Genomic DNA, 11629 nt, shown 5'->3' on the forward strand with positions numbered 1-11629 from the left:
TTTTAGTCTTCCTAGCCCCCTAAGTTGATTAGGAACTAAGTTAAAAAGTTTCCTTTGTTGATATCCATTGTTAAATATATTAAAAAAGTAATAAAAAAGAGAAAAGAGAGAACGGAAGCGTAAAGAAGCGTATGGACTATATCTTTACTATATATTAAAGTATATTAAAGTATTACAAAAACTCCTATTTATATAAAAGCTACGAGTGGTGAATAAGTAAACCCAGTAAAATGAGGAAATGAAATAAACCTTAAAATAGAAAGGAAATAAACCTAGAATAATATAATGTGTTCTTAGCACGTATAACGTCTATTATGGGCTCCTATAACGAACTTCGCTGACTATATTCTCGATTACTTTTTCCGCCTTGGAAGATTTCTTGGAAGCCGATCGCCGTCAAAATTGAATTTTATTTTATTTTTATTTTAAATTTTGTAATTTTTTTTTATTTTTTATTTTGATAAATGTGTTGTTTGTTTGTTTGATTGCCTTCGTTACTCATTTATAATAATAATAATAATAATAATAATTTTTTTTTAAAAAAAAAAAAAAAGAAAAAGAAGGAGCAAACAAACAAAAACAAAACCAAACAGAAAAGAAGGACAAAAGCACAACACTGACTGACACAAGCTCCCACACCACGCGGCGAAGCGAACGCTCACAGCCTCGACACCTTCTTCCTCTGTTTGAAAAGTCACCGACTAATAATGTCGCACTCACTCACTCACTCTCTCACTCTCTCTATCTCTCTGAGTTCATTGAATTCTCTCACTTCTCCCTGCCTGAGTTATATCGCCAAGTATGGATATTACAGCAAGCGTTTCACTCACCATCCTCTTCTTCTCCTTCTTCTTCCTTTTAATTAATAACCGCATTTATAAGCAGAGAGATTGGTATTGAAGAAGGGTCTCTGTCTTCTTTTTTTTCTTTTTTCTTTTTTCTTTTTCTTTATTGTTTTGAAATAATGGGTTTTGGGCGATTACAATGTGGTTTTTTTGTAAAAAAAAGGAAAGTGAATTTCTTGTTCAGAGTATCTTGCATGCTTGGATTTTGGTTACCCATTTTGGGCTCGGTTCCTTAATTCCATTGATTGGTATCCCGGAACAGAATCTATGATTCAGTGCCATAAATATTAATTACTCTCATACATTGCACATTTTGTATATGCATAGGTTTATATGAGCCTTCTTGCTCTTTGAGAGGACATTTACAATTACAAAGAACCCACCAATGTCTTCGCTGTCATCTTTGTGTTCTTCAAATCTGGAGAGGTTTCTTCAATATGTGACTCCCACAGTTCCTTCGCGACCCCTTCCTCAGGTATATTTTTCTATTTCGTTTTCCTTATTTTTCCTCTTCAAATATGATTGACTATGCTTGCGTTTTTTTTGGTTATAAAAAGAACTGCATGTTGTGATTGTTGGCTTTTGTTTGGACTCTTAATCCCTTTTTCCCCTTAATGGAGAATCACTGAAGTAACATGTGGTATGCGTGATTTATATTTTATTGCAGAGAGGAGTGGCAATTTAGGGAGATAATTTTTTAATGTGATAGTGATAATATTTTATTTTGATGAAGCTAGACTTGAACGAGCAGGCAGCAAGTTTTGCATTGGGAAAAAAAAGAAAAGAAAAGAGAAGAGATTGAATAATATATTTCAGTATTAGTTTTTGTAAGGATCTGGGCATTGCTTAAATATATGTGTAGTTTTTGTTTTATTTATATAGTTATCCATTGGATTTGGCATACATATTCCACAACCGAGTGTCTGTTGTGTCTGCAAAGAAGAAGAGGAGAGAACTCGACGACTCTAGATTGTAGAGTCCGTCTGCCCAAGTCCCTTCTGTCAAGTGTTGGGCCAAGACACGATATTTGTCCTTTAGCCCCCACCTTTGGTATTATTCCTTGGGGGCTTGGAATATTCTCTAGGTGTTTTCTGGAATTTTATTTTTTATTTATTTATTTTTTTGTTTGTGTGTGTGTGTGTGTGTGTGTGTGTCAATTTAGCTTTTGTTTAAACGCAGTAAATATGGATCCTTGTAATATTGCCATATTGGTCTCTTGCTTCATCTACAATGTACGAAAGTGGAATTTCCTTAGGTCTTATTTGGTACGCGGAATGTGGGTCACCCACAATAAACCCTAGGGGTGATCGCACCACCGGTGCCATAGGGGGTGGCCACACCACCCCCAGGGTTTGCTATGGGTGGCCGGGCACCCACAAAATGAATGTGTTCTTTTTCTTTTTTTCCTTTTTTTTTTTTTTTTAAAAAAAAAAGGTTGTCGATTCCCTCGGGAATAACTATTCATCTTATTTTTTAGAGGAAGAGTTATTCCTCTTCGTAAGGGAATAGTTATTCTTATAAAATAGCTATTCTTAGGAATAGGTCCATACCAAATAAAAGAATGACGATTTCAAAAGAATAACTATTTTATTCAAAGGGCTTATTCCGCGATCAAACGAGCCCTTAATGTGAACTCTATGTAAGATTTGTGCCAATAAAGATATGATTATGCTACACCCCCCTCCTAAAATACACCTCCCAAAATTAGAAGGGGCGCCACGTAGGACTGGGTGTTTGGGAGGTGTATAGGGGGTTTAGCATAATCAACTGTTCTTTTTCCCACATAAGCCCAAAACTTGTCATGTGTATCAAGAGCCATGTCACCATGCCACATATACACATTATGCCCAATTTATTTATTTTTTAAAAAAAGAAAAAGAAAAAGAAAGGAAAGAAGAAAAAGAAAGAAAAAACTGAACAAATGGGTGGTGGAGGTGGACTCCACTGCCCCTTTTCAAAATAGACCTCCACCCCCGCCTCTTTGTGGGGTGGTTCTCCGCCATAGAGGTGGGTGATGGGGGTGTCCCTGCCCCCCTTTGCAATAGTGGAGGGGTGGAGGTCCATCCTACAAAGGGGCAGTGAACTCCATCTCCATTGCCTCTCTATTCAATTATTTTTGTTATTTTGTCTTCTTTTCTTATGTGTGTGTGTGTGTGTGTGTTTTTTTTTTAAAAAAAAAAAACGGACATAATGTGCATATATAACATGGCAACATGACTTTTGATACATGTGGAAAGTTTTTATTGGGCTTATGTGGAAAACCAGGAAAAGAGAACAACTGGTATTTTATTTTATTTATTTATTTTGTTAAAACTTGGACGGGAAATAAGACAGAAAGGCTTATTTGTTACTTGGCCAAAACTCAGATCTTTAATTTTTAAAATTGGAAACTTAGGTTCTTATCTATCACAAGACCAAAACTCGGGCAATTGACCTATTTTATATTATTAGTTTTGGTTATTTATGGACACCTATTGGGTTTTTTCTTGGAAAATGTAAGAATTATTTTCTTGTTAGAGTCTAGTAAGCTTTCCTTTTATTTACTTTTAAAAAAAAGATTATGCTTTCCTTTTGTTCATAAGGTTCATCTTGCTGCCAAGTCGTCGTATGAGAGACTAAAGTGGTTCCAATTTGATGAAGTTCATGACCAACTTCATTGTACATGTTATTATCTAAGTTTTTTGCTTTCTTTGTTCATGTTGATTAATGGTGCCTGCTGAATTCTGTTTGAAGATATACTCAGCAAATGTTTTTGAAGCTGAGTGATCCTCAACATGATGACATGGCAAATTAGATTGATTTCTATGTCATAATATTTCGGCCTTAAAGAAGGGAAATTTTTAGAATCAGTTTGTTACTGCGTAGTGGGTTTCGGAGTTAGTGCTGCAACCTGACTTGTTTCATTTCCTCTAGTGATCAGCTCAGGTTATTTCCCTTATTATATTTAGAATACCACTTTTGCTGCTATAGCTATTTGAGTATTTCAAGTTGTACATTCTCTAGGGAAAAATCTTAACAATAGCATGGGTCAAAATTTCATGTATAAAAAGAATAAGCCGGTAAAAAGAAATGAAATGAAGAACTTTCATTCTCTGCAACTTCTGGATGAAACTTCAGCTTCAAAAACATGTTATTTCCCATTTTGAGGTCAAACTTCAGAAGATTAGATCTTTTGTGGCACAAACATCATAAGAATACCTACCTCCTACAATTTTTGAATTCAAGTGATTGGTTATATTTAGTACTAAAAAAGAATTAATATCTTTATCTATTGTTCCTTCGATCAACCATTACAATCCCATTTTAAGACTTAAGGATATTGAATGTATTCCTCAATTTCTTCTTGTCAAATATTTTCAGAGCTGCTTTGATAATCTAAATAGCCTCTGGCAACCACCTGGTAAAGACACAATTGAGTATTTCACGTTGAGAGATCTCTGGGATTGCTATGATGAATGGAGTGCCTATGGTGCTGGCACCCCAGTACTGTTGAACGGTGGTGAAACTGTTATGCAATACTATGTTCCATATATTTCCGCCCTTCAGATATACACTAACAAATCAGCTGTCACTTCAAGGTATGAGAACTATTTCATTCTATGCTTTGTCGACCAGATCCATTTTCCTAGTTTTTTTTTTTTTTTTTTGCTTGTTATGATTCTTGGCAATGAGATTGAGCAAGCCATCTTTTCCTCCTGTAGGAATCGTAAAGAGGATAGTGATGTGGTGGAATTTGAAAATGATTCTTGGAGTGATGACAGTGGGAGTGATAACCTATCAACGGCTCTAAGCAACAACTCTAGCAAGGCTTGGGATGCTGTTTCTGAGGATTCAAGCTTAGACCAGGAGGGTTCCTCGCCAATGAGGGATAGGCTTGGCTGCCTTTACTTTCAGTACATTGAGATGGCTTCTCCCTACTGGAGGGTTCCACTTATGGACAAGGTATTGCTCTTTACCTGCTTTACTCACATTTTCAGTATACTGTTAATCTCTATCTCTATCTTGCTTTCATCTAACAGTGAAATCTGATTTAGTTCATCTTTTCTTTTGTGATTGACCTTTTCTTTCAGATAACTGAATTAGCTCAGAATTATCCTGCATTAATGACACTCAAGAATGTGGATCTTTCCCCAGCAAGTTGGATGGCTGTTGCTTGGTAAACTTGATTTGTTGTCCTTTTAACATGTCTACCAGGATTATGATAACAATTTGTGGCTGGTGATAAATGAATTATACAATTTACTCCTTTTCCTTGATTGTTATGGCAATAAAAGCTCCTCCTTGGTTGTGTACTCCCAAGTAGTCAAAGACATGTGGAGCCATATACAAGCCGTGGAGATACAGTTTTATAGCTAGCCTTATCTTTTTAATTATGTTGGTAAATAGCATTCAGTGGATTGCTCTAATTAATACAGTTTTCTTGCTATATTTGGTGTGCTCAGCATAAAAACTATCTGTTGTGGTTGCTCACCATCAGATGTCAGCTAGCAATGACATACATTTGCAAAGAGCTTCATTCAATGGGGATGAAGCTGTTATTAGTGTTATTTGCACTCTAAATTCATAGATGGCCTAAATTGAGTTAAAGGCCGCCTCTCTGTATGTATTTGCAACTTTAGTTACAATAGTGAATGTCAAATTTGTATATTACATCTAAGGTGGAGGCATATGGTGGAATCTATCTACTTCTAACAGTCAAATATTTGGTTTCTGTTTCCTATTTTTTTCCACCACCACCCCCCACCCCCAATCACAAAAAAAAAAAAAAGAAAAAAAAAAAGAAAAAGAAAAAAAAGAACAAACACAAGGAGAGCTTGTTTTTATTGCCTTTTCTATTAATTGCATAGCCTTGCTTTATTTTCTAACTTTGATAGAGTAAATTTATGTTGTTTTATTTTTTGTTGTTGATTAGGTATCCCATTTATCACATTCCAAGCCAAAGAAACGAAAAGGACTTGTCAGCTTGTTTCCTTAGTTATCATACATTGTCCTCAAGTTTCCAAGGTATTTTACTTTTACTAATCGATTTAAGAATAAATTTGAGTTGTTTTATGAAGAGTTACACATGAAGAATCATCTAGGTTTTATTTTATTTATTTATTTATTTTCTTTAGTCTCATTTTTTAAAGAAAGTAACCGGCCAAAGAGACTAATTTGGCATTTTTTTTTTTGTAGTTTATTGGCAATCCATCTTTAGCTAACTGCACTCTACAACCCTTGTATAAGTTGCATTTAACAATCTCCCATGCTGTAACATTCCAGTCCCAAATTGGGCAGATGAATAGCCCATAAAGAGTGGATGTATTATACAGGCACTTATGAGTGTTAAGTCCCATATTAATTCCTTACTAGGTGAGATTAGGCTTTATAAGCGATTCTAGAGAGTTTCAATTACAACTTGACTAGTCATTTTGGAGTGATAGTGCAGATGAGGTTAGTGCTTTCCGTGGGTCGTCACAAATGATATCAGAACAATCTAATAACGTCATGTGGTACTGGAGCACTGCATGTTGCATGACGTGGCCCTGACGACGTCAAGGATTCAAGGGTCCAGGGGGAGATTGTAATACCCCAATCCCACATTGGGAAGATGTATAGCCCACATAGAGTGGATAGATTATAAAGGAGCTCATGAGTGTTAAGTGTCACATTGATTCCTTATTATGGAAAACTGGGCTATATAATAAGTGATTCTAGAGAACTCCAATTATAACTTGACTGGTCCTTTTGGGGTGATAGCACATATATGGCTAGCGCTTTCCCCAAGTCGTTACACATGCATTTTCACTGTGAACTACAAGGACGAACTATAGGGACTGCAATTAATGCCAACTTTATTATGTCGGTACTTATAGTGTCATTAGATAATTTTACGTTTGTCTCGCTTCTCAAGTATGCTGAAGTTGATGCATTCAGTGATGAAGGGTTGACCTGCAATACCATTCAATATCATATTGTATTGAATATACCACCTAATTTCAAGCTGTATTGAATAGTATCATCTTTTTGATACTGAGCCTGTAGAGCTTCATTTCAGTTGATTCACTACCCCAAGGCTGTGAGTGGTTCCACCCCTATTTAGTCACTTGCTGTTCTCTTACCCTTTTTCTGATTGGATCTGGCATTCTCTGTTTGGCAAGTGTTTTCTGCCATGCCCCTACTTTTCTTGAGAGTAACTCTTGCAAGATGTTGCCATCCGTTTTGAGGGTAATTCATTCAAAGACTGTATTCTTAAGTTTATGCTAGATGCAGGTGTTTATTTCATTTCGAAAGCAAGGAATGCAAGGTTGTTTTTGTGGAACATCAGAGATGATTCTAATATATTGCAAGACATCATTTTAAGTGTCAGACTTAGAGCCTTTCTTCTTACTGAAGTCGTGCTTTCTGGTTCTAACAGTAGGATTGCTAATTCGTGGACATTTCAGTCTTTGGTCGTCTAGCTATGTGACGTAGTTCCCTCCCTGTGGAGGTTTGATTTGCCTTGTTTTTAGGCTTGACTGGTTCTCTTTGAGTGTTGCTTTTGTGTTTTCTTCTTTGAAAGAATTTCTATTACAACCGTAGTATCCTTTGCAGTGACGCACACCATTTCCTGCTATGCTAATCTTTCAATTTATTGATTAGCTTTGCATTGACAACTTTACATTATTTTTTGGTTATTTTGTTCCTACCTATTTCAGAAATATCTGGCTGACCCTGAGGCATGCAGACATATAATGAGTGCATCATTTAGGTTGGAATTATATTATTGTGTTTTTGTTTGGGGTTTTCCAACAGATATCCTGATACGTCACATTTGGATTCGGTTGGTAGTATCAAGTGTTTTCCAAATTGTTTCAGTTCTGTGTAGACGAGCAACGTGAAAAGCACTTAGATTTAGTCCAAGAGTTCTGCTTATTTGGTACCAAGTTGGATCTTACTGTTTTCGTTCTCCATATATATAATATCATATCCTAGCTGTTGATCCTCACCGACTACTCTCTCAAACTTAAAATCGCTATTTACCTTGCAATTCAATCATGATTTGACATATATGAATTGCCTAGAGTAATAAACCTGTGGATCCAGTGCTGAAGTGTTCATTTTTGCAACAATCTACTGCTTAGAAGTTCTTTGTTTCCTGCTTGTTTTTGCAGACAATGCAGTGGAGGATGCAGACACCATTAACGGTAAAGCAAAATCACATCCTGAAGCAATGAGAACCGTAGGAGACAAATCTAAGGAAGAAAGCAATGGTGGAATTTCTCTTCCTCCCTTTGGGCTGGCTCCTTACAAGTTGCAAGGAGATCTTTGGATAAAGCCACAGACATCTGATCGTGAGAGGATGATGCATCTTTACAGTGCTGCCGAATCCTGGTTGAAGCAGCTTGGCATCCAACACCATGACTTCAACTTTTTTAGTTTCCATTGTACCATGTAAATTTGTTTGGCGTCCATTCAGTGATCTAGCCACCGCCCATCAAAATTTCCCCCCAGGTGCAGTTCTCAAAACATTCACAAACTACAATCCCTGAGCTGAAATTTTAAGTTCGCGTCCAAAGGATAGCAACAGATTACTCTGGGAAGTTCTGTTAAGAGGGGGATTTTTGGACTCTGTTGTTTATATTTATGTTTATGTTTATGTTTATGTTTATGTTTATGTTTATGTTTATGAGGGGCTTATAGAGAGGATGAAGGAGTTTTAGAGGCAATTTAGTTTTTATTTATGCCGATCAACTCATTAGCCTATCACATGACATTTTTTCATTTCCAGAAAGGATGTGTATATATGTACTGTTTTGGTCCCAAGGGAATTCTGATTGTCTGCATTTCTTAGGTGGGAGGTGGTAGCCTCAGATGAAAATTTGTTGGTTTATTTTTCGTCACCCGCGGGAGCCCTGAGCAACACCATGAATTCACCCCGCCGTTTCCGCTTGCTAACAAGTGGTTGAGTAAAATAAGAACCTAAAACAGTGACATAAACACAGGGCAAAAACTACCCTGGAGATCAGGACTGAGATTGTTGTTTTGAATTGAGTTGAAGTATAAATTGTGAATTTATGAAAATTTGCCAAAATACATTCAGCTATGATCCGTGAGCATGTGATTTCCGTTCACATGTTCCATTACAACCCTACAAAAGCAGGAACAGAAACACACTAGCAGGCAGCAGCTCTGGCTGCAAAACTAACAGCAAAACTAGATAAGGATGAATCTGTTTCCAGAATTGGGAAAGGAGTTGAGTCTGTAGAAGGGAAGGATGAGTATTGGTGAGTTCGGATCAGTAGACCCAGAGGAGTGGGTTAGGTTTTTTCTTGAAGCTGTTGGCCCTGAAGAGTTGAGCATGGGCTGGAGAGTGAAAATGGGCAAACGTGAAGGAAAACCGTAAAGACACATAATTTGTTTGGAAAGAAAAGCCAGTGAAAAACGACATCACAAGAGATATGGACACGCCTATAGGGTACCAACATCACTTTTGCATGAATAGGAAATATCCAAGTGTATTTACTTTAAGCATCTAAAAAAGATATATAATATTTATTGTCAAAATGAGTACAAATGGGGAGAGACCCCAGACAACTTTGAAATTCAAATCGAATACGATTCGAATTTTACTCACATGTATGAGAAGGAGGTGAGACGAGAGCCTAGCGAACTTGCATAACTATTAAACGTCCATCCAAGGTCTTGCGAGTCCCAACACTAGATTGCCAAAATCAAGGTCTCAAATTCCCATTGTCCAACCAAGGAAAATCGTTCAACATGAGAATAGGAGGCAACCGATATATCGATATCCACCCAAATGGGCATGGACAAGGCCCAATCCACGCCCATACCAAGGGGCAAAAAGAAGATGTGCAATAGAGAATTGTGCCCCAAACCATCAGAAAGTGCAATCATTACATTCTCGTTAAAAAATATTGGGTGGCACCATACTAAGACTAAGAGTGGCGCGCCGGCGCCAGACATACCTTGCAACAGTAGCACGTGACATTTAACATGTAATAGATATATTAGTTAATGGGCCGCCTTAGTAGTTTAATGGGCCTTGAGCCTTATTAGTTAGTGGCCTATTAGTTTAGTGGCCTTTAGATGAGTCTATATAAACAAGTCTAGTTAAATGTTTTAGGCATGAAAATGGTAATGCAGTCTTAGACTGAAAATGGAGGGGGAGTACCTCGAATTACTTGCGGAGGTTTTAGGCATCCTCGAATTTGCCTAATTTCAATATAATATCATTTTCCAATTTTGTTGTTCTTCATTGTTCTTCCATTTCTTCCTCAGTTCATCGTCAAATCTATTTTCATTTCATTTCCGTTTACAAATCCCATACTTAAACCCTAGAAATCAGTAACAAGATAAAATACTTGTTACAATTGGTATCAAAGCCCTAGATCTACGGGGAAAATTGTTCTGATTTTGTTTTGATCTTGAAATTTTCTTTTCTGCGATGCAACCAATCCGATCGACGCAGGTATACTTTGCCAATGGACTCTGTGGATGGCACGATGGATTTGCAGGATTTTATCTAGTGGTCTCTGGAGTTCCAGAGCATGAGCGAAAGAAGCAAGAAGCCGAGCGGAAGTTTCAAGAAGCCGAGCAGCAACGGAGGTATCAAGAAATCGCCAATCTGCTAGCTGAAATGAGAGCACAAAATCAGCAATGGAGTTCACAGCGTGCTAGAGCTCCAAAATTTCCCTTAGCTTGATAGTGATGATCTGGAGGAGTGATGCTGTCGTGCCGAAGAGTACTTTGCATTCCACCGCACTCCGGATGAGTATCGCGTTTCCCTTTCCACCTTCCATTTGGAAGGTCCGATTAGAAAGATGCTGTGGTTCCAGGACATACGATGGAGCAAACGTGTGACTACTTGGGACGAATTTGTTCGGATTCTTCACACAAGATATTCGGTTCCTGAGAAGGTAGAAGAACGCGACAACTTCAAGAACGAAGATGAAGAAAAGGACGACGACGCAGCCACACAAACAATCACTCCAGAATCTGTACCAGATCCAATTGAAGATATAGAATACACAAAAATTATTCCAGAAATTTCAGAATCTGCACTAGATTAGAAATTTCAAATTCCAACAATAAATTTTGTTTTGGAAAAGATAGAGAGCCTTGATCAAGTCAAGGCAGGAGTAGCAGAGCAAAGTGACGATGAAATAGATACGGATGAAGATCCAATATGCACAATCATTTCAAATCCGGTTGAAATTCCAGCTCTGTTTGTTCTTTCTTAAGATGATGAACAAGTTGAAAGGGAGAAATTGCAGTTCGCACTCAAACACACAAAATGTGCAGAGCAACATCGGAAAACCTCAAATCACTATTTGAGTTCTTTTGTGTCTCCATATTTGACTGGTGTTACCGTGGTTGTTGCTCTTCTCAAACATAGATGGCGTTGGAAATGTGTGGTGGAAGAAGCAAATGCGGTGGCTGAAGCGGACGCGCCGACATGCCACTATCGCCGGAGCCGCGCGAGACAGAGAACTGGCGGTCCGAGAATTCGGGTCGGGGGCGGAAGAGAAGATCCGAGAAGCTTGTAGCAGCAATTCTGCAAGATGGAATCATGATGAAGGGCAAAAACGTCAAATTCACAAAAACTTGGGCGTGGGTTGCGTTTTGGGACGTGCGTGGCGCTAAGTGGCCTTTGGAGTTTGGAGATAGAGAAAAGATTCCTACACTCATTTCTCACAACAGCCCCACAACAAGCTGACGTGGCAAGTAATATTTTATTATTTTTTTTGTTTTGTTTTCTTTTCTTTTTGTAAAAAAATAATAAAATATTACCAGCCACATCA

The 11629-nt window shown here is 37.6% G+C and overlaps 1 protein-coding gene across 1 annotated transcript; it reads left to right on the forward strand.

The window, feature by feature from the left end:
* The first annotated feature begins 630 nt into the window (after positions 1-630).
* Positions 631-8630, forward strand: LOC133867071 (uncharacterized). Its single transcript, XM_062303750.1, has 7 exons — positions 631-799; positions 1173-1320; positions 4206-4423; positions 4547-4787; positions 4916-5001; positions 5758-5849; positions 7979-8630. The coding sequence occupies exons 2-7, from the start codon at positions 1231-1233 to the stop codon at positions 8260-8262; spliced, it is 1011 nt and encodes a 336-aa protein (XP_062159734.1). The 5' UTR covers positions 631-799; positions 1173-1230; the 3' UTR covers positions 8263-8630.
* Positions 8631-11629: the final 2999 nt, after the last annotated feature.

Source organism: Alnus glutinosa, chromosome 4 (assembly GCF_958979055.1).
Source record: "Alnus glutinosa chromosome 4, dhAlnGlut1.1, whole genome shotgun sequence".
NCBI classification, from domain to species: Eukaryota; Viridiplantae; Streptophyta; class Magnoliopsida; order Fagales; family Betulaceae; genus Alnus; species Alnus glutinosa.